Source organism: Sturnira hondurensis, unplaced genomic scaffold, assembly GCF_014824575.4.
Source record: "Sturnira hondurensis isolate 20B ecotype Veracruz unplaced genomic scaffold, ASM1482457v3 Scaffold0001532, whole genome shotgun sequence".
In the NCBI taxonomy this organism is placed as follows: domain Eukaryota; kingdom Metazoa; phylum Chordata; class Mammalia; order Chiroptera; family Phyllostomidae; genus Sturnira; species Sturnira hondurensis.
The window spans coordinates 2,647-27,320 of NW_028074163.1; the positions used below are offsets into that span (position 1 = coordinate 2,647).

Below are 24,674 nucleotides of genomic sequence, written 5' to 3' on the forward strand. Positions count from 1 at the left end.
CAATTCAAAAAGACAAACAACCCAGTTAAAATTTAACCAGAAAAATCTGAACAAACATTTCACTATAGATGCTCAAAGAGCTAAGAAGCACATAAAGTATTTTAATACATTAGTCATTAGGGAAACATACATTAAAACCATAATCAGTTGAAACTTAATACCCAGTAGAGTGACTGCCAAGGATAAAGAGAAAAGATGAACTTGTTCATTTTTGATGGGAATACAAGATGATGCAGCCATTTTGGAAAACTGGCAATTTCTTTAAAAACTAAACAGAAATTGACCATACCACCCAGCAGGACTGAAATTCCTAGGAATCTACCCAACAGAACTGAAAACATATGGCCTCCCAAAGACTTGTATGTGAATGTTCCTAGCAGCATTATTCAAAATAGGCAAAGAGTCAACACAACCTAAATATCTTTCAGTGGATGAATGGATAAACAAATATATCCATACAAAAGACTACTTTTCAGCAATAAAAAGGAATGACATATTTGTACATGCTATGATGTGGGTGAAACTCTGAGATATTACACTAAATGATGGAAGCCAGATGCAAAAGACCATATACAGTATGATTCCATTTATTTGAAATGTCCAGAAATGTAACTATAGAGAAGCAGAAAGTATATTGAGGAATCATCTTAAGTAGGGTGTGGGAATGGGAGTGCCTGAAAATGGGCACAAGGAATGTTTTTGGATAGTAGAAATGTTCTAAAATCGGATCACTGTGAAAGTTGCATAATTCTGTAAATGTGCTAAAAGTCACTAAATTGCACGTTTAAATGGGTAAATTCTATAGTATATAAGTTATACCTCAATGAAACTATTTTTAAAATACCTCCCTTTAAAATAATATCCACTAGAGAGTAACCTCATTTGAAAACAGGGACATACAAATGGTCTCAGGGTTTCTCACCCAGTGGGCAGATCTTTGAATTGGGTACAAAGGCAAACCTTGTGAATCCAGGCTTCCCTTGTGCCAGCATTTGTAGCCAAATTCACCATGTGCACATGCTAACAAGGGGCAAAATAAAAATGTTGACAAAATGCAGACTCTTCAATTCCCTCTGAGTACTTTAGGACAGTACCTTTTAATACAATGATCTCCTGGTATAAAGTATTTTCATATGTTAAAGTGGATCCTTTTGATGGATAGGATCACTTGACTGTCTGCATTTAAATATTTAAAATATTATCTAATTCAGATATCTCATGAAATCAGACATTTCTTCCCACCTCCACTCCATTTTTTTAAAATGGGAGCCATTCTGAACACTCTTCTGGAATTATTAATGTAATGATACCCTGACCAAGAGTATATATACAGCATGCACATCCACAAGTCTGAGGAATAGAGGCTATACAAGAAACTGAAAATGTATTTTTAGTTTTTGGCAACTGGGGATACATTTTTGCCCTTAAATCGTGTACCTGGAATGCGATGGACCTCTTTCCTGGGAAGTTTGGGAGGACAGACTTCCATCAAAGGAGTTGCCTCGGTGGCAGCCTGAAATGGTGGTCTTGGGCGAGACGGAATCTGACTGGAACGTTTCACAGACCACCTGGAGTCCCTTTTGGAGGTGGAGAAAACATATTAATGTCTTTTCTTCAAGTATATCATCTAGAATCAGCTATCATATTATATACATCATTTTTTACATTCAAAAATTACAGCATAGCTAATTATAATGTCACAGAAGAAGGAATTTGCCTTCGTCTAACAGAGAGTTGAAACAGATTTCAAGAAAGCACAGATGTCATTATAATAAGGAATAGGCTAAGGAGGTTTCATAGACTTTATTTCATTTCTCCCTTGATTCAGCTTATTTTCACTCCCATATCCAGTATCCATAGGAGAAGAGTGAGAAGTCAATAATTCATCAAAGATATGTCAATACTGAGGTGGACCAAATGGACTCATGAGGCTGAAACCAAGCAACAGGTTAATAAGAGCTGATCAAATAGAAGCCAGCAGTGAAAATGGAGTGCAAAGTTCAGGTTTTTCCATCACTCATCAGAGCAGGGATGTAATATATGTTTTTCCAATTGGATACAATGGCCTTTATCATGAGCGAAGAGTCAGAGGCTAAAACTGCATGCTCTGTATATTGGACACAGTGCTTAATTAAGGGAAGGGGAAACCAGGGTCACTTAAGAAGGGTGATGCCAGGTGGCAGAAGGCACAGAGAACCATGGAGAGGACTTTGGTCATGAGGTGATGGATCTACTATAGGTTCCTAAGTCAGAAGGGATATGATGAAAGACAACACCTTGCATGTATCAATAATAATCCTCTGTGGAATGGCGAGTTAATAAATGATACATTATTAGGAATATTAGTCAGGTATGATTAACTGATATTTATGTGAAGCAGAAGAGGCTAGACGTAGAAAATTCAACTAGGTGGTTCAAGCTGCAATCTAGTTATAAGGGCCTGGATTTAAAGGGTGGAAGCAAGCATAGAGACTAAAGAGCACATCTGAGCTACAAAACAAAAAAGAAAGTACACATAGGATTTCTCAGCAAAAAAAAAAGGAGAATTAAGGAGAATGAAATATGATGTTTATGTATTTTATTGTATCTAAGATATGATGAGTTATGACAGACCATTATTTTATGTTCAATTAAGAAAACAAACAATGAAATAAGCCAGTTGGTGAAAGAACAAAAACCATATGATCTCACGTATAAGAGGAATATAAGGAACAAAATAAACTAATGAGCAAAATAGAACCAGAGGCATGGATACACAGAACAGACTGTCAGCTGTAAGAAGGAAGGAGGGAGGTGAAGACTGATTGAAAGAAGGTGAAGGGATTTGTTAAAGAACATACATGAAGTACCCATGGACATGGGCAATGGTGTGGGAATTGACTATGGAAGTGGGAGGCGGGCTGGGTGGAGGGGAGCAAAGGAGGAAAAAATGGGACAACTGTAACAGCATAAACTTTAATAAAACAAAGATTTTATTTGAAAAAAAGAAAAAAACAGGATACTTCTTATCAGTGAGGACTTGATATTTTAAACCTATTAAAGGGGCTATCTCAGACATATTAGGCATAGCTTTTAATTATATATCCATCCTATGTAAGTGTCAAAAATATAAGTGGGATAAATTGGGTAGGTATTCCTAACATTTTTTTAAATTTAGAAATTTCAACTCAGAGTGGTTGATATATGTTTTCCGTAGAATGACTTTCTCTATATGAAGAGTTTTATTTCGTAAAAGAGTGCTCCATTATTCCCTCTGACATATTCTTCTAAGGCCACTAACCCTGATTCTTCAAATTCAGATGCTGGAAATGACCAAATTCTTGCTGCATGACAATGACAACTATATCAAGGGTGCCATCAAGCAGGGAGATTATAAGAAGCTAAAGATCATCAAGTACACTCAATTTCAACAATGTTAAAAGTGAAAAACTCACATCTTAGGTTAGATAAAACATGGCATCTAAATCTCAACATCTGTATTTAGCAAGTACTCAGCAAGTAGTGGATATCATGGAACTTGGAGATCTCCAGTTTGGAGGGTATAAAGGGTGATGATACCCCTAGCAGCAATACTAGGGGATCATTTGAAAAGGGGATCCCACTTTAATGGAAGCCAGCAAGTTTTATTTTATGCATGTCAAATTGGGAGTGAAGGCAGGTCATATGAACATGAGCTAAGTTAGTGGAAGTAGCTTTGAACAATTCTTGCCTTCATTTCTTTCTTTTTCAAACCAAACAGCGAATGACAAATTTGCCTTGAATTATATTGTTTTATTGTGCATCTTCTGTTTTACATATATTAGTCTTGATTTCTCATTAAACTTTTGGATTCCTTAAAGGTAGGATGGTATCTTAGGACTCTTTTCTACTCTCCTCCCTACCAGTACCTACTATTGTACCTATCTTTAAGTTGCCTAATAAATATTAGAGGATTCAATAATTGACTGAGAACAAGGTATTAGTTTAGTTAACCTGGGATGAATAATGATAGCTAACATTTAATGTTACACGCTAGCCATTGAGATAAACCAAGAGTTGTACACCGCCTTGTTTCAGCACCCCACCCACATTTCTGGGGAGTGCATGCAATTATTTTCCACATCGACAGATGGAAAACCTGAGGCTATTTAAAATTTCACATTGAGGAGCCAGCACTGAAACCAAGTTGCATCATTATAGAACTTAGGCGTTACCCTTCACACTACACTACGTCCAAGGAATGGCTGCCCCCTTTCCTCTCATGATTAAAATAAACTCACCTCTCCATGTCTTGTGTCCTGATTTGGCGAGTCACAGGTCTGACTCTGGCTGTTAATAGGAGAGCTTCTCTTAGCTGCACAGATGGAAGAAATTCTATCACAAATTTTATAAATTCATCTTATTTCATGAGTTCTTATTTTCAAATAAAAAACTTATTCTAACAGTTCATTATCACCTCAAAAAGATGTGTAATAACATGTTATAAGAGAAATCACATAATCAATTCAAAAATCTTAGCATTTCTAAATCATTAATCTAAATCTCTTCATCAATTCAGTCTGACTCACTAGGTTAAGTACTAAAAAGTTGGCAATACTAAAAACAGTAATAGTTAACATCTACATGGTACGTAACATCTACAAACTCTTATTATAAGTGTTATATATCAATTTATTTAACCCTTAAAGTAGTCATATAATAACATATGGTACATCTTGAGACCCATATTACAGATGAAGACACAAGGCACAGTAAGTTTAACTTGCTCGAGGTCACTTGACCCTTGAATAAGGTTCCAGCCCAGGTTATCTGGTTGCAGGGTCTGTGTCCTAGTGACCACAATAAGCTGCCCCTGAAGTAAGATTCAGACCAGTCACGTTTTTACCTAATGATGGAGAAGAGGGAAGCTGTGCTCCATTCAAATCATGAGTAACCTGGTGCAGAGGGGAAAGTGATTTACCAACTGCACAAAGCAAGAGACCAGGGGGAGTGTCAACCACCTGCCATTGCTTTTTCTTCTGCCCATGTTGTCTAAGCTGAGTTTCATTTCCCTCAGATGCTGGACACCATTTTAAGTCCACGGGAGGTCAGGAAGAGGGGAAAGGAACTCACTCTGCCTATGACTCCAAAGCAAAGGTGGGGGTGGCTGGGGTGGGGGGGAAAATGGAGACAACTGTACTTGAACAATAACAACAAAAAAAGAAGCAAACGGAGGGTAAAGCAAATAGCCCAGGTACTATTCACCTGGACATGAATTCCTAATAGTTTTTGTACATGTGTTAAATTACAGTTCAGGCATGAGAAGAGACAGCAAGAGGGGATGGAGGTGGGGAGAGAGGAAGGAGAGAGAGAATCTAAATTGGAAGTGACTTCTACATTTATATAAGTGATGTCTTCAAATAAATGAAGAAAATGTTTTTCTTTAATAAATGTAAAGATATAGCTTTTTCAGTAATAGGTTTTACTATAGCCTATTTTATTTTTCTTATGTCTTATTTAGTTTTCAGTTTTTTTAAATTTTTTGTATTGTTCAATTACACTTGTCCCTATTTTCCCATTACTCTCCCCTGCCTTACCCATCCCCAACCTTCCACATTCAGTCCCTCCCCCAAAACTGTCTTTGTATTTTCAGTTTTTGAACCTCACATATGTGTCTTCACTCTCAGATTGTTTTAATCAAATGAAGTTAAACCTCATTCCAACCATGGAATCTGAAGTAGACCACTCTGGCTATGACATTTTTACTTACTTAGTTTCCTGATGTTTAAACCACCAAGGTTTATTCTTGACTTTATAGTTTATTTCCATAGTTAATGTATTTTATTCATGTAAGTTTTGGGGTTAGTCTACCTTTACCATACAAAAAAATCTCATCTTCATTTTGAATGACTGTAGTAAGCATGGTATATGTCTATAAATAACCTATCATACATATGAATAACATGGCACTCCCAGTTTACAAAATTCCTGAACATATTGTATCTTGCAAGGTTGTGTTAAGTCACACAGGAAGTTGAAATGACTTACGTAAAGACACACAACACCACAAAATGTGCCCTTGGTTTGTAGAGGCTTGTCATGTAGTGACTCCTGTACTTGGAACACCTAGATAACACCCTGCAGAAATTTTCTTTCTCGTGGCCTCTTTAAGGGCGAATTCCCCCTTCACGCTCATTCCTGCCGGTAAGGGAGTCTGCTGAGACCATCTTATGGGGTGTCTGAGTCACGAACCTGTGATGATGTTCCTGATGGGCTTCACCAGTGCCGTGAAGCCAGAGACTTCGGGCTGCCTGTGCTCCCACATGGGCTGCCATATAACAAGCCCGCTGGCCAGTCGGAACGTGAGGTCAGACTCCTGGGGAGAGAGAAGATCTATGTCCACAAAGTGGCCTCTAGGAACTGCTTGGAAGGACCAGTCAATGCAAGGATTAACATCACTCGTGAGATTATTTTCGAAATGGGTTGACCTTTGAGATCTTCTTTCATCACACAAATGAGTTTTTCCAGGGTGAACCAACAGCCCTAGGGTATTGTCACAATTGCTACAGAAATCACAGTAGTCAGCTTTAGGTAACATTAATATTCAATTAAAATTCAGCTGTGTGCAAAGCACAAAACACAGAAATTATTGTTTTGTGTCAGCAAAACAACTGACAGAGGCCTGTTTATTTCAAGTCTTAGCAGACCTCTTGCCTTGTAGTAATCCTTATTATTTCTCTTAATTATTTAATTGTCCTTTCTTCCTCACAAGTTAACATCCTCAGATGCTGGCTATTTGACTTTCTATTCTCCGATCCATCTCTTGTTTTTGCATTTCACGGGATCAGGAATACATATTTAGACCCTTCCTAGTGCATTATTTTGTAATGTTGCCTTTTCGACAGTCTTCAGCTCCTTGAGGGCAGGGATACAGCAGCCACTTCCCCTCCTCCACACCCCCTATCACAATCATAATGCTCAACACAGCGTTGAGAATTGCCTGCACACTACTCACTGAACTGCACTGACTTTACAACCCAAACTCATTCAGTTTTTCTGCAATTCAAGGTCTTTTGCAGGGAGCGCATTCTGTGTTTCATCATCACATCATTTTGAGAGACTGTGTTTAAGATGAATTCTCATATTGTATAAGTGCAGATATATGACATTCTTAGACTGCATGTTAAACAACTCAGCCTCTCAAAACACCATAGAGCTGGAAGCAGAGAATGGGGCAGGAGATTAATGAGCAGAGCCGAGACCCAGGCACTCACTATGGCAGTGATGGACAATCCTGGCTTGCATATGATAATCACCTGGGAAGATTTTAAAACACAGGAGGCCCAGGTCCCACTTCCTCCCCTCCCCAGTCCAATTAAATTAGAGTCCTTGCGACTGATCTTTTCTAATCTTCAGAAAACCTCTAAAGATTCCCCTGGTGACTCACGTGTAGCCATGGTTGGAAACCACTGATCTAAAAAGATAGGAGCTAAGAAGAAACTGGGGGAAAAAAGTAAAGTGATTCTGCAAATGGTGAATCAATGCAGCTCAGGATCCAAAGAAGCTTCAACTGGAAAAGCTGGGGAAAGCCCTGGATAAATCTGCATGTGGGCTGGCCACTGGGATTCGGGCACCACCACACTGCCCACAGTGGGAAAGCCTCTAGGACTCCAAAGCACATTCATTGTCCAAGTATGTAAAACCACCTACTATGTACCTGTTACCATTCTAGATTCTGGGATATATCAGTGAACAAAACATACAACAATCCCTGTTCTGGAAGGAGACTTGACTGGGGGTGGTGAACGCACAATACAATATACAGATGATGTGTTATGGAAATATACACCTGAAACTTGTATAATGTTATTAACTAATGTTACCCCAAAAAATTCAATAAAAATTTTGAAAAATCCCTGCTCTCCTAGTGTAAAGGAGAATAAAGTAGGTAAAGAGGTATATCAGACAAAGTATTTCTATTTTAGACAGGAAGGCCAGGGAAGGCCTTATTATAACGGCAACTTTTGAGAAAGGATCTGAAGGAGCGGCCATGCAGATATTTCCAAAAAAAGCTTTATGTGAAAAGGGATCAGCAAGGGCAAGGTCCTAAGCACATCTCATGTGCCAAGAAACAGCCAGGAGTGGTCAACTGAATAACAGAACAGCAGAAAAAAATATGTTCAGAGAAGTTACTGAGTTCCAAATAGTACAGGGTGTCATAGGTCATACTGAGAACTTCAGCAATGGCTGGGTAAGACGGGAAGCCACCAGAGGATGCGGAGTAGTGAAGTCACATGACTAGATGTAAGTTTTGATAGGATCACTCAGGCTATTGAGAGTTAAGGGTATGAGCGGAAAGAGAGACTATTTAGGAAGCTGTATTATCATCTAGGGGGAAGATGATTAGACTAGGATGTCCGTAGAGGTCAAAATGAGAAGGGGTAGATTCTGGACATATTTTGAGGATAGAGCTTACTGGCCAGGAGTAGAGTGTCAGAGAAAAACATGTGAAAGAATTTGGGCTTTGTCATTGATAAAGATGGGCAGGATAAAACAGGAGCAGGTTTGAGGATATCAGGAGCTTCACTTTAGACATATTAGATTCAGTATGCCTGTTAGGCTTTCAACGAGAGTTATTGGGTAAATAGCTTGACGGGAAGGTCTGGCCTTAAGGGGAGAATAACCTCACTTCCCTTGAAATGACATGGGGAAGGCTGCACAGCATTACATGTGCTATTAAACCCAGCAAGCAGAGAACTAACAGTTAGTGAAGCCTATCAGATTTGTCTCCAGAAATGCAGGACACTGAATCTCAAATGACCTGGTTTCAGTCATTTTGTAGTTTCTGAGTTCAGTCATTTTCCATGTTTCTCATAAGGAATCTTGACACATATAGAATCCCATGGACACTGCAGTAGTAAATGAGCTCTTCTATTGAATCCTGGCCTTTAACCTCGTGACACTGAGCACTCCCCGATGGTTACTCTCATTATTTTGTTTTATTTGAGATACTCCCAACAAGGTTGTCTATGTCTTGAAGATAAGTTGAGATCTCCTTCAATTACGCATTTCTCCTAGAGTATCACACTTGATTAATTTTACTTTCTCCGAATAACTCCAGAAAAGCCCATCACTCTTCAGACTTGAATACCTGCAGAACCTATGGCCTTCTCTTGCTTTCCTTTGTAAGTCCTCTTAAGTTGGCTGAATCTATAAACTCAGGGACCCTAATTCCTCTTCTAGAGCCCTCTTTAATGAGTCACCCAATGCTATGTATACAAACATGACCAGACACTCCTAGTGGGAGAAGGTGCTCTTTGTCACTCAAACAGCTATGAGGCAAGTGGTCCACAAAGGTCCTGAGAAAACCCAGAGGGCATAAACACTGGCAGACTCAGCATCCCCACACTTCAGATGCTTTTCGTGCTTGCCCTGAAAGCCCGTTTCTGTGACAGCATGAAGCAATTCTACACGTGTTTACTAGTAGCTTAGAAAGATCTACTTGAACAACTATGATTTTAAATTCCACTTTAAAATTGCTTACTTCACACATATGGATTTTATAAAAATAAATCCTTATGAGGGCTCAGATTTTGTTTTATTCCCTGCTGTTTCTCCAGGACTCTGAAAGCCTAGCATATAGTGGGCATTCAATAAATATTTATTGAAGAAATAAAGAAATATAATCAAATCAAGAAAATATAAATATCACATTTAAAGTAGATACCTTAGGTGTAATAAATATTCATTTTTCACTAATAAAATTAAATTTGGTCTAAAACGAATAATGTATTTGACAGAATTTTCAGGTTATTGTTTAATGTGAAATATTTGAGCTAGTAATAAATTCAAATTATAAAAATATACGTTAAATTATACAGTGTCTTACAAAAGGATGAATCATTTATATAGATCTATTTGCTTTTGTGAATTACTTTATTTAATAAACATTAATTAAATACTAAAAAAATTAATTAAAAATGTGTGAAACATAGATACTATGTTAGTTATCCAGAACACAATAATAATTCCTACCCTAAAACTGTTCAGAATTTAGTGGGAGAAATAGACACTTAAAGAGATAATAAGAAAAAAAACTAAAAGTAACAATAAAGATATGTCTAGAATATTATAAAAACACAGGCGTGGGAAGGTAGACCTTGAATGCAGCTATAAAAGATAAGCAGGACTTCCCAAGGCAGAAGGCTGGAGTATGGTGGAATTCCAGGTGGCGGGACCAGCATGAAAATAAGCCTGAAAAAACCACATTACGTTCTGGGGGAAACTCCAAGCATTTGGAGCTAATGGAAAGAAGTTGCCAGGAATGCCATGGAGGGCCCAGTTACCATGTTAGGGAGCTGGAGTTTCACACTCTGTATAACAAAAAATCAACAAATTACTTTCAGTGTTTTGTTAATGTGGCCAGATGTTCATTTAAAATAGATCATTTTGGTATTGAGGTAGGATTTTATGAGATGAACTTGGAGCCTGTGAATCCAAGCAGAAAGTGGACCAGGTAAGATGTCCAAGGAACGGATGATAAAATCTTGGGTTAATATAGTAAATACAGAGAAAAAGGTATGGTACATTTGAGAACTATTTATGAGACAAAATGAGTTAAGACTCTGTGATAAGTGAAATGTGTTGATAAGAATGAGGGAGTTCAAAGGTAGCTCCTAGCCTTTGAGTTAATGTGAATGGGTCCATCACCTGAAATACAAAACACTGGGACAAGGGCTCATTTCAGGTGAAATCTGAAAGTGCCCTCACACTCTCTATCTGGAGAAGCTAGTTGGCAATCTGGTCCAGAGACCAGGAGAGGAGTCTAGTTTAGAGATGTAGAATTAGGTGACCTCAGCCTATGGAACACAAATGGTCAATGAAACTGGAGAGGAGGTCTTTCAAAAAGAAGATAGAATGGGAAGAGCATGGGGTCCAGGGTGCACTTCCAGAGAGGCCCAATGTTAAAGGGCCAGCCAAAGGAGATAGGCTCTCAAAGGAGATAAGGAGAACTGGCAGAATGTGGTGTCACCAAAGCAACTGGGATTTTCAAGAAGACATGATGGTAGCTTCAAATGTAGCTGAGGTTTTAGTGAGATGAGGATGGCCAAACAGAGATTAGGGTAATAGCTCATCCTCACGCCACCTCTATTCCCCCTCAGCCTAATACTACCTTTCTGCTTACCTTGATCCTGTGGACTAGAGGAGCAAACAGAAAGACAAAGAGCTCCACAGTAGCCATGGAATTTTGGAATATCTTTCTCCGGTTGTTCTCTTCCTCATCATTAGCACTGCTTCGGCAAGGCGGTCCTGGAGAACCCTGGTTTTCAATCTGATGGATGAAGGCACTGCTACCGCCACCCCAGCTGGATCCTCGGTCTGTGCCCCCAGTCCGCTCGTTGTTGCAGTCCTGGGGAGCCTCCAGGAGCATCCAGTGCAGGGTGTGAAGGAGCTTTGTCTCAGCGACACCCAGTTTATCCTGGTGGCCTGCAAGAGACAACCACATGGCCAGGTTAAGGAAAACTCTGTGACCAGAGCTACAGAGTTTGGGGTCTGGGAGGAACATCTCTACTTCACTCTGTGGTTCAATCTTCTGAGAAGCACTAGAATTTCTCTATATCCCCTGCAATAACTGATGGAAGGGCACAGTCTTGTTTTGGGTTTTTCTAACAGGCTGCAGTCTCTATAGAACAACATGCTATAATCACAGGGCAGGAAACTGCATGCATCACATCTCCTCAATCAGATACCATGTACACTGACCCTTGAGGACACGGGCTTGAACTGCAACAGTCCATTTATAGTTGCAGGTTTTTGGTTGTTGTTGTTAAATACAGTCAACCCTTCCTATCCTTACATTTTGCATCCACAGATTCCACCAACCAGGATGGAAAATACTGTTTCAATCTGCTGTTGGTTTAATCTGCAGATGCAAGAGCGGACTATAGTTAACAGTTATATTCGGATTTTTGTCAGGGGTGGGGTGGGCTGGGGGTCATGAGGATGGAGGTAGGAGTGGGTGGAGACTGTTGTGTGCACATAACCACCCTCTAACCCTTACCCTCTGCCTACTGTCCAAGGGTCAACTATGTATTTCCAAATGGGCAGTATAATGGTTAAGAGAAGATAACAGCTACTGGATTTTAGGCCATGTGACCAGGAAAGGACCCTCTACAAAAAAACAAACAAACAAGACAACACATTTGAGCAGAGACCCAAAAGAGGGGAGCAAACTGGATGGAAAACAGCATTGTATTAACATGGGATAGATCTCTAGGATGGACTGGTGTGCGGTAAAAGACATTGACAAAACATGTAAAAAACAAAAACAATCTTTATATAGGTACATGCACATACACACAGGACTACAAAGTGAAATCGGTCACTTTCAGAGCCAGGTGGGCAAAGAGAACAACTCTTCTGGGAACTCATCTTGGATGAGCAAGAATCTTCAGCTTTCCTATAATATTATAATATTTAGAAGGATAATATATTCAAATATTACTTGTAAAATTAATTTGAAAATAGGAGAGCAGGTCCCCTCATTGGTAATATGGAGATAACGGTGGTACCAATGTAAAAGGAAGGGTGAGAATTAAATGAGATAACATGGACAGTACCCAATACATGGTATTACCAATGCTGAACACTAAGGATGGTGGCATACTGGAAATACGTTCCCAGTACAGGAGCACCGACCTAGCTTGTTCCTGTTCGAAAGGAGGGTTGCAGTGCAGTGGAGGACGTGAGGCAAAGCAGCTTGCACCAGCTCCCATCTGGAAATACTCTGGATCGCTTCGGAGAGGGCGGGAGAGAGACCGTGCAACTTGTTTTCCACCAACACTCGTTCAAAGGACTATACGTACAAAGAGAAAAAAGAAAAACAAAGAAAGCCCGTACAATAAGGATTCAGAGATTCTGATTGGTGAAGAAATGACATCAAGGTACTGTATATGCTAAAAGATGCAAATTACTGGACCTGACTCAGGTTTTCAGGGTTTTATTCAAAGTATATGGCTTCAATTACTAAATGATTATCATATCCATCATAATAAGCTTCCTCCAACAAAGAGTACAATATGTTTAATTCATGAAGTTTTGGATGTAATATTTTATAAAATGTTGCTGAGTCACTCAAAGAGGCTGTCACAACTGCATACCAAAGTGAAATGTCTTTTGTAAAAGCGTTTTGAGGAACAGAATTTATGTCAATATTCACCAAGTGTCAAATAAGATACACTATTTCAAGAAACCTGACTTTGAGATCCCTGAGTCACTCCATGTCCCCAGCAATGACTCGGCACAGGACACTCCTTGCCTAATGCCTGGAACCATCAAGATACTTAATATACCTGTTGAATAAAGAAAAAAAAAGGGGCAGAAAAAGGAAGGGAAGGAGGGAGGAGGAAAATGAGCTATTTTTGCTTTGCTGGTTTAACTTTTCTAACCTGGCCAGGCATATTTTCAGAGAGTTTAGTACCTCATAACAATTTTGACCAACTCAGGGTTTTTTTTTCTTTTTTAAAGGAAAGGAGTACATGTTGGAGAAAGTGCAGCTAAAAATATAAAATAAGTTTAGTAAGTATTTGACTTGTATGAACAGAATCTGATGGTTACTCAGTGTCCCAAATGGTCTAGAAAATCCTTAAGTGTGCTCTCGAGAGATCATAATACAAATCACAAGTTTTTGAGCTGTATTATTGGAATTACTAGAATACTCGAGAAAAAGATGTGGCTTAATAAAGAATTCTCCAAAGGAAACAATTTACTATTTGACTAAAAAAAAAAGAGAAATGCAAAATGAAAAGTATGCTGAAATACTTTTCATGAATGAATGAGTGAAATCAGAGATCCAGCCCTTTAAAAAACAATGAAGGCCTTTGGATATGCAAATCCAAAAAATTTTAAATTTCTCAGCCTTCAGGTAATTTTTATTAGATAAAATAACTTTTAATTTAGACACTTATATCCCTAGATCTACTTACCTATGAATGTGACTTAGGTATCTGATATCATGTTACATTAAAAATGTCAGACATATCTTTGCAAAGTAGATGGAAAAGTTGGGATTATTTTAAGCTAGTATAATTGTAAACATGGTTTAATAAAGGCTCAGAGATTTCAAGTGTCAAATTACTCTAACTTTAGATCAATACAAAACAATTTCCACTGAAAGTCTCTTATTTGAAAGTTAGATTTTAAAAATATGTCTGTGACAACTTTGATGAGAAGGAGATATAAGAAAGTCTTGCTTGATAGTGTGAGGGAGGGTGTGTGTGTGTGTTGTGAGAGAGAGTATGTGTGCGTGTTTGTATGTGTGCGTGTTTAACTTTCCAGATGGCTTTCATCCTGGTTTGTGGCCGTTAAACACTTTAGAGCTCCTTATTAGAAGGCCATCTATGGAGCCGTTTGCAAATAGTAACGGCAGCACCTAAATAGGGAGGCTTCCACTTTAGGTTAGAATATATACCATGTGAGCTCCAAGTTTTTATGAAGTCTGTAGAAATCCCATTCCATTGGCTTCCCAATTTCATGTCTTTTGTTCTCAACTTGTGAAATAGGAATATGCAGGGATATGGGGTTCTCTTAGAATCTTAGCACAAGGCTCTCTATTTTGCATAAATACAGGAATGGGCAAAAGTAGGTTAAATTACCAGACTTCATTACCTAAAAGATAAATAGTCATAAGGAAGAATACAAAATAATAACAATAATAGTAAGACAAATGATGCAAATAAACAAAACAATAATAAGAATACATTCTGTTGCATGTCCTCACAACTGTAAGCCTACTTTGCCCACCCCTGTATTAATATAACCTATTTTCAGACTTGTATAACAAATAAAAGACATAAAAATTCAAAATTACACATTATTTTGTTTGAATTCATAGATACTGACTTCATGAACTTTCTCTATGTAACAGTCACAATTTTGTTAATTAAAAATTTAATTTCTTATTCTTGCCTGTCAAGGCCCTCTGCCACCTGGTTCTCTGTTATCTCTCTACCCTCTCTTTACTGCCCTATGCATCCCCCAACTCTGGATAAAAGTCCTTTAGACTTTAGTTCAGTCTCTCCTCCTGATCTTCTCTTAATGATCCTTTCCCCTCTTCTTGAAGTCTTTGTCTGAGGGTCACATTAGCAGGTAAGTCTTATTCTTCTACCACTAAAATGAAACCCCCACCTAGTGCTCTCTGAGCTCCTTCCTTGGTTAATTTTCTCTATAGTAATTATCACTATCTGGCCTACTGTGTAGTTCACGTGTTTGTGAGTGGCCTGTTCCCCTCCCACTAAGAATGCAAACTCTGTATTTGTTTTGATTATTGCTTTACCTCATCATCTAGAACTGTGCCTGGCACATAGGAGGTGCTCAACAATATTTGCTGAATGAATTCACATACACAGCCAGTATGATTTAATGTCTTTCTTTGGGTTGAAAATACCACACAGAATATGGAAATCATTAAATGGTGAATATTACATACCACACAAGAGGCTTCATATTGTTTCCCCAGTTTAGGCCTCAAAAACGCACTGAAAAATTAATAGAGATATTTGTTATCAACATAAATAAAATTATTATTAGAGCATCCTTATGAGATATTTTCATAAGACATGATGCAGTGAAACTCAAATTTCATGTCTCCCTCCAGCTTGTTAATCAGCAGGTTTGATGCTGCCCACACTTGCTTTTACGTATGTAATTACACATATGAAAGAGATGTAGAGCTCTGTTTTCTGTATTGACTCTTATTCTGAAGACTTCTACCTAATCAGATTCTAAATCGCCAGTAGTCAGAGGTAGCACATTACTCGTTTGCAGTCATATTAAAACTGAAAAACGAACACAGCTTGTAGGTCATGATTCCCAGAATTTAATTTTGGATATGATAAAAGTCTAAAATAATAATAGTAGCAGTAGTAATAAAGGAAACCTTGTTTCTTGTTTATTGGAATAGGTTTCAGGCCCTTCAGGGGTAAGGGGGATAGATAAAAAGCCTTATCAAAAATTATTCCCTTCCGAGGCTCTAACCAGGAACATTACGCTCGCTGAATCTGAGCAAGAATGGTTAACAAGTGGGCATAGCAGATATTTGCCCAACAGGAGCTAGAAAAACAACAGGTCACCGGGCTAGATTTACAGCAGGAGATGAAGGGGAAATTGGACGCAGGAGCACAACCAGTCATAATTATCTTCCCTAGTTCCCTGCCCCCTCTTCCTAGGCTCTCTGCCCCCCATCCCCTAAAAATAATGTCTATATTTATTCAGCAACTGCCAATCTGCCTGTAGTCAAACTTCACTGAAATATTTTTAAATGCGTGCTTTTAAGCAGATGCAGAGGGCTTGCTTTCCAGCCCCAGAGCAGGAGCTGCAGGGATGTGGCGCGGCCTCAGTGGCAGCGGTGGCCATGGAGAGGACCCAGGTGGCCCGGGGAGAGCCCCCAGCCGGGGCTGGCCCGAGCGGCGCGGCGCCCCCTCTGCGCCCCTCACCTGGTCTGCCGCCACAGGAAGGTCTGGATGGGCAAGGGGATGCCGCGGCCGCTGTCCTGCTCTTGGCCCTCGGAGCTCTTCCTCTTCACCATGATGGTGGCTCCCCGGAGCCCTACTGCAGGACCCAGCGCTGGCTCCTCTGCAGCCGCCTCCTCCTCCTCCTCCTCCTCCCCCCGTGGCTCTCCCCAACTCTCATCCCCTCCTTCCTCGAGGCAGCGCCGGCTCCCTCCGCCCTGATCTCGCGTGGAACATGGCTGCGGGAGGAGGGGAGGGCCGGCGGAGCCGCGGAGCCAGGAGGGGGGCGCTCGGAGCAGCTGCCCACCTCGTCCCCGCGCCCGCCCCTTGCTTTCAGCACCTCCCACTGTGGACAGCGTCCCGCGCCCACCTGCCCGGAGGCGGGAGACGCGGGTTGGGGGCAGGCTGAGCAGCAGTAGGGTCGCCCAAAGGGTCTATGCTCCGCAGCTTCCTCAGCTCCCAGGTTTCGCTTCCTTCCCTTGGAGCTGCTCCCCAGAGAGTGTCCCCTGTCCTGTTTCCCAACCTCAGCAAGGTCTGGGGAGGAGGAGCTCTGGGGAACCGCAGAGCAGTCTCTAAGCCTGGCAGCGTTGGCACCTCCAAGAAGGAGGTCAGGAGTCCACCCTCGGGGTTTAGCGGGAAGAGTACTTGAAAATTATTAGAGGTGCAAATCAGGAAGGGAGCAAGCTTGGTGAGACAAAGAAAGCTGGAAAGTTTACCGAGGTGAGAATTACTTTTAAAACGATAACCACAAGAAATTAACCTTGCTTGTTTTGCCAAAGCAGGAATGTCCGGAAACTAACCAGTTGTGGTTTCTCAGTTAATTATAACTTGAGAAAGGACATTTCAGTCACGCCATTAGGAAGTGTGGTCCATTACGGCACTTGGGTGATCCTGTTCATCCATTAGTCTCTGTCATCTTCCTTCAGTTGTCACAGTCAAATGCCAACGTAGTTTATAGGTAGATCACTGTTAGATTTTTTATCCAGCAGCAAAACAAGTAAGGGTTGGACAAGGTGAAGCAGTCTGAGTAGAAAACCCTTGCTGTGAGTACAACTACCTGCAAACAAACAAACATAGTCATATACCTTCTTGAACACAGATACTGCTGTAACCTATGAAACTGAGAATCAGACCCCAGGTCCTGATGTCAACAGATAGAAATGTTGTCTGTGTAATTGACTACATGTCGGTGTTCTCCATATAGAGAGATCTATGTGGTATACACAGGTATTTTCAGTCACAGAAACAAAATCTTCATTTAATTTCTCGAAGTCATCTTTTCATGTGAATCTTGAAAAAAAGAAAGATAGATTTCCAACACAGTTTGATCAATGCCTATGTAATGAGTTCGGTTTATATACCAANATACTGCTGTAACCTATGAAACTGAGAATCAGACCCCAGGTCCTGATGTCAACAGAGAAATGTTGCCTGTGTAATTGACTACATGTCGGTGTTCTCCATATAGAGAGATCTATGTGGTATACACAGGTATTTTCAGTCACAGAAATAAAATCTTCATTTAATTTCTCGAAGTCATCTTTTCATGTGAATCTTGAAAAAAAGAAAGATAGATTTCCAACACAGTTTGATCAATGCCTATGTAATGAGTTCGGTTTATATACCAAGCACTAATCTAGACGTATTCTTGCTCATAAGGAACTCACAATGAAAGAGAAGACAGACATGCAAAAAAAAAGTTACCATGGATCACACGATACAGACTCACAGTCTATATATGCAAAACGACAAGGCAGAGAATATAAGCACAAATCAAGTGGAAGAAGTCTTTGAATGTCAGGCTATGAAATTTGGATAGGAAGACTTTAAGCAGGGGAGTAAAATCTTCAATCCCACCCGAGTGTGATTGATATGACAAGAATGTAGAGGCTGTTTGAAATAGGCTAGAGTTGTAGATGGGAACACCAGTCTGGAGAATAGAAAAATATTCCAAGAGATCCTGAACTGAGGCCATGACAGCATAACTAGAGATGAGGAGATGAGTTTTCATGATATTGCTGAAATAGAATTAATAGGGCTTTATAACCAGGTGGGCACAGGGAAAGAAAAATAGGTAGCACACTGTTTAAGGGCTTAGGCCTTGAGCCAGACAGTTTTTTGGTCTAGCCTTATTTCATACTAGATGTAATACCCTGGGAAAGGTTCTTTGCCAAAAATTCCAAATAATAACACCTCTCCTGCAAAGATGTTGTTAGGATTAAATGTTAATACTTGTAAAGAATTTAAGAGAATCCTTGATCTATACTAAGCCTTCAATAATATCAGCCAAAGTTATAAGTTTTCTGTTTTGAGCAACTGAGCAAAATTATGATCTCATCTGTAGGAAGAAAAAAATGACAGGGATAATTATATTCTTCTTTTATATGTGTGTACAAGAGTGTTAATGAGTTTTCCTTGAGGTTCTATTGGAAATTCCAATGGATATCATGAAGAGGAGGTATGGACAAAAATAGGAGTAGGGACTTCAGGAGAGTCAGGGAAGTATGACAGATTGATTAACACTGTATATAAAGTAGTTGAAACTATGGAAGTAGATAAAATAATCCAGCAAATACATGGAAAGAGAATGAGCCCATTGAAAATATAGGGGACATCAACTTTAGTCTATTGCCACCAACGATGCTATTGAGAGGTGGCAGCGTAGATATGATTGTGGGGTAGACAGAATTCTAAGATGGTCAACAAGATTCCTGACTCCAGTGTACATATATACCTTCTTCCAGTTATTCAATCAGATAGTAATCTAGGTACTTCTGTGAAACACTTTACAGAAACCTACTTGAGTTTTTGCAAACTACTATTAATAGACTTTATTTCATAGAGCAGTTTCAGGTTTATAAAAAAATGAAAAAAAGTATAAAAGGTTCTTATGTACTCTTTCTCTTCCAGCCCACAGTTTATTTTATTATTAACAATTTGCAAGCCCTAGCTGGTGTAGCTCAGTGGATTGAGCGCGGGCCTGCGAACCAGAGTATCACGGTTCGATTCCCAGTCAGGGCACATGCCTGGGTTGCAGGCCAATTCCCAGCAGGAGACACATGAGAGGCAACCATACATTGATATTTCTTTCCCTCTCTCCCTCCCTTCCCCTCTAAAGATAAATAAGTAAAATCTTAAAAAAAAACATGTTGCATTTATGTGGCCCATTTGTTATTATTGATGAGCCATTGCCATCATACAAAACAGTTTAATGTCCTAAAAATCTGCTGTGCTCCACCTATTTATCTCTTCCTTATCCTTGGCAACTGCTAAACTTTTCACTGCCTCAATAGTTTTACCTTTTCCAGGATGTCAGAGTTGGAATCACATACTACGAAGACTTTTCAGATTGGCTTTCACTTAGCAAAATGCACCTAAGTTTCTCTCATGTGCTCTTCTGTCTTGAGTAATATTCAAACCACAATTTAATTGCTGAGTAATATTTAAGTGTATGGATGTACCACAGTTTGTTTATTCATTCATCCATTAAAGGACATCTTGGTTGCCTTCCATTTTTTCACAATTTTGAAAAAAGATGCTATGAACATTTCATGTGCAGGTTTTTATGTAGACATAAATTTTCAACTCATTTGATTAAATACTCAAGGGTACAATCGCTGGATTGCCTTCCAAAGTGGCCATACTATAGATTTTTTTTGAAATAAGACATCTGGACATATTTATGGGCCAGAGTTAAAGAACCGTTGGAGAAAAAATGTTGAAAATATTTGAGAGAAGGAATAATTAATTAAGAAGGCTCTGGAAGAGACTATATCTGGTGCACAGCTGGGCTGATCATCTTTGGTGGAGGAATAATACCTAAAATGGGAGATAAAAAATGAAGGATGGTAGAGGCTAACTTAGCAAGAAAAGAGGAAGGATGAGAATATAGGAGTGTTCAGGCTTGATGGCTTATGTAAACCATAACATAATCACTAACTCATTGTTTAGGACTGACATTTGATGGAAGAGAAGTAGGGCATCTGTCAAAAATATTAATAGCAGAAAACACATGCTGAATAATTGCTGTATGTCAAGGTCTGCTTTATGCACATCAGTCAATTGATCCAAAAAACTCCATAATCAACTTTTAAAAGAAAGAAAAATGAGGCACAGAAAGGTCATACAACCTGCCTGAAGTTCCAGAATAAATGATAAAAGAAACTGTAAAGTCTGGCTCCAAAGTTCTACCCCAACCTTCTATGATACTACTGAGTATTGTGTAATCTTGAGGATTTGGAAGAATTCATATAAGTCACTTAAGTGGAAGCTGCTTAAGGATGTATGACACAGTTGTTCTGCTGATGGTAAAAGATGAAGAGCTAATGGCCATTTCCATTCCCAAATGCAGTTAAGGCAATGAGTCATGTGAGAATGGAAGAAATCTATAACAAGCACTATCAAGGTCAGTTTTCAAAATAACATTTTAATGCTGAGTCAAGATTTCCATGCGGGTTTATTTCTCACACGCTCATTGAAGACCTCCAAATATATTTTGGCTTTTGGGAAGAATCCTGCCTTCCCTAAATACTTTTATCTGCATTGCCTTCTTTCATACGTTTCTTGCTTCATTCAGATGAACTCTGTTGGAGGAAAACTAAGAACTGCGTCAATCTGGAGTCAGTTACACCATCACAGTCAACGATTCAGCTCCACTGTAATCCCTGCATGCTGCTATCACCTCACTGTGCAAGAGCTTCCTAAAAAAGGTGTCATGATTGAGTGGCCATGGGCCAGAAGAGGAAACTACCTGCTGGGCCTTAGGAAGTTTATGAAAGGAAATTGTGAGAAGATCCAGACAGATATAGCTAAATGCATGTTAGCCCTGAAAGTTATCCTTCATTTTAAATGGAATAGAAAATTTTGATAGTGGCCAGATGTCTAGTTGACAGATGAGTCCGTAAATAAATATCCATGGCAGACAGACTGATCTGGGAGAATTCTGGCTGGGTTTTGGAAAAGATTGCTTCAGTAAGCAGAATCAGAATGCTATGTGAGGATAGGAGACTAGTGATAATATAAACACTCACAGTAATTAGTAAAAAAAGTTTTTGTCAAGTGTCCACCGTAACCCTATGGCAAACCATTAGAACCTGAAGGTGAAGAATGATTCTCCGTCTCATGGGTCTATCGGTCAAAAGTGTATAATAGTTCCATTTCTGTTGTAATTCTGGAGTTTGAGGGAAAGGCCACACTTACTTTGAGGTCACTCCCAGTGTGCAGAAGTTGGTTTATGCCATGTGTCTTAGGTGTCCATGGCCCTATAGTTGGGCTCTTCAAAGAGGGCAGTCTCAGTGGTCTCGCAGAGGTGAGAACAAATCTCCAAACCCACGGTCCACACCCACCTAAGTCCCTCAGATGGGTTTGGAAGGTTCTTCATGGTCTGACTAAAATCTCATGCAACTCTTTCCGCTCTACTCTGCGCTAGGTATACTGGTCCCTCAGGGACCTGGTATTGCTGGTTCTACTTCCTGTACACCTTTACAGGGCTAGCGCTTTTTCACCATTTAGGTCTCAGACGAAGTATAACTTTCTCATATGGAACTGTTTATTAATCTGCCTAAAATAGTCCACTCTATTCGGTTCCAGAAATATTCTATTATATTCCCTTGTTTTTTACTTTATAAAATTCATCATACCATTCATCATGGTATCTCTTAATACCATATTTATTTGTTTAAAGGTTCATCTGTTCAACCTGGAGAGTAGCAAGGGACTCTAAGATATCCAGGAGTAAATTTAACAAAAATAATTAATATTTCCACCAAAATTTAATATTTAATAAAATATTTAATATTTCATGGAAAATAATATAATAGATTATTTAAAGGCATAAAGACTTGCAAAAAAGCCACATTCCTAGGTAGGAAGGCTCATTTTCAGAAAGTATCTTATTATCCCTTAAATCCAATTTTATTGCAGAGTTTTTATAAAACCATAAAAAAGCTCTTTATAGAATTAAGATAGGAGAGCAAGGAGTTGACAATAGTCAAGATAGATTTGAAAAAGAAGGAAATCGTGAGGAAATTATAAAACTATATGCTAACTAGTACAATGTGATTGATAACATAGAAATAGCAGACTTAATGAGTAGAACAAAATAAAATTCCAATAAAATGAAATATGAGGAAATCACATGCAATACAGTGGAATGTGTTGTCCCTTTTGGTAACAAAGTAAATTAAAATTACTACCTAAAACCCTACCAAAAAATAAGTTCAAGGTGACTTAAAGACCTAAATGTGAAAAGCAAAATTTTTAATTTAAAAAATTGTTTTGATCCCCCAATTTTTTAGAAATACTTTTAATATTTCTCGTAAAAAACTCAAAAAGTTAAAGCTATGTAAGAAAATATATAAAACTCAAAATATTAATTATTCTTTGAAATGAAAGACCCAAACAAATGAAAGTAAATGTCATGTACTTAATCAACAATGGGTTTGATTATATTAAAATTTATTACAAAATCAATAAGCATTGACAAAAATTTGAGAAATGAAATATGCTCCAGCCCTGTCTGGTGTAGCACACTGGATTGACTGCAGGCCTATGAACCAGGGTGTTGCTGGTTCAATTCCCGGTCTAGGGCACATGCCTGGGTTGCAGGGCAGGTCTCAAGTGGTGGGTGTGCAAGATGCACCCACCCATTGGTGTTTCTCTCCTTCTCTTTCTCCTTCCTTTCCCCACTCTCTCAAAATAAATAAATAAATAAAATCTTTTTTAAAAAGAAAGAAATGTGCTCCAATCTTATTAATAATCTCAATGATCAATATGCTCAATATCATTGATAATCTGAGAAAAATTACCAAAAAATCAGATATGATAGCAACCATTTCAAGATCCTTAAGAGCAAGGACCCTGGAACCCGACTACCTGGATTCAAATACCAGCATCGCTGCTCACAGGATACGTAACATTGCAGACACCACTTAACATCTCTGGGAGTCACTCTCTCCATCTGAAAAATGAGAATAATGAGAGTAGATACTTTGTTAGCCTGTTGTGAGGATTAAATGAGTCAATATATTCTCTAGTTAAACTGTTTCATAACAAAGGATTAGCCCAAATCTTAATGGCATAAAACACCCCTTTCGCTGTGTTCATGATTTGTGAGTGAGACATTTGGTAAGTCTCACCAGTGTAGTTCTCAGTTACAGCCTTAGGCAGCTACAGTCAGCTGTGGGTTGGGAATATAATTATTTGAAGACTTGAATGGTCTGGCTACCCCGGACGGCTCACTTACGTGGCTGATTGCAGAAGCTGCCTGACCACCGGGAGCTCAGCCGCAGCTGTCCATTGGAGCAATATACCTGGTCTCTCCTGAATGTTGGTCTCGGGGTCGTTGGACTTCTTACAGCTCATTTTACCCACAGAGAGCATCCCACAGAATGAGGTAAAAGCTTCATGGCCCCTTCTCATCTAGCCTCAAAAGCTATGCAGCAAATTTTTGCTGCAGCCGCTCAGTTATAAGTCATTAAGTTTCCTCCAGAGTCAAGAGGAAGCAACACAAGTCTCACCTCTCAGTGGGAGGAGTGTCAAAGAACTTGAAGACATTTAAAAATAGCCACAATATAGGCAAAGCACTTGGAAGAGTGCCTGTTCTACTCTGTCATTAGTATTATGCTTTTGACAATGATGACTTAGCCTTTTAGCCTTTCAAATGAACTCTTCCATAGCTCAGTCTTTGCCATTTTGTCTCGATGTTGCAATGCCAAGTGCTTCTTAAAGGAGTAGCACGCAGGAAGATGGACAAACAACAGTTCCAGTAATTCTCAGAGGGGATGTTATCTAAACCTTCCAGTTATGAATAGAAGATGGCTATAGCATTTACATTTAGTTTTTCCTTTTCCCTGTGACATCTTGTCAACACATCCCTGAAGTACAGGGTAAAGTGATACAGAGCCACTCACGGATGCTGCCAGGGGAGAGGCCAGATGCTGGCTCCTGATATCACAGTAGGCTTCACCTGTTTGGAATCCTAACACCTGAATGGTGTCCCTTCATAGATCAGATCTTTATTTGACTTTAATTCCAGTGGTTTCTCCAGAAGAATTCACTCCAGCCTTGTATTTCAGGACTACCAAAACCTCTTCTAGAGTGTTCAGAAAGACAAGAAGAAATATGTATATTGAACTTCAGGTAGACTCCAATATCTTAAAGCCTGTTCTTTTTCTTGCTTTATAACCAATCACATATTTTTGTATTTAA

The 24,674-nt window shown here is 39.3% G+C and overlaps 1 protein-coding gene across 1 annotated transcript; it reads right to left on the minus strand.

Annotated features, from left to right (window-relative positions):
• Nucleotides 1-1,437: 1,437 nt before the first annotated feature.
• Nucleotides 1,438-23,828, minus strand: LOC118975803 (protein unc-80 homolog; the record flags this gene model as incomplete). The annotated part of the gene is made up of 8 exons (XM_037029938.1): nucleotides 23,710-23,828; nucleotides 16,452-16,871; nucleotides 15,446-15,494; nucleotides 12,658-12,814; nucleotides 11,144-11,445; nucleotides 6,211-6,334; nucleotides 4,260-4,333; nucleotides 1,438-1,577 (listed from the first exon to the last, which is right to left on the minus strand). Coding segments are annotated over exons 1-8 (1,385 nt in total), but the record flags the coding sequence as incomplete, so codon positions are not given.
• Nucleotides 23,829-24,674: the final 846 nt, after the last annotated feature.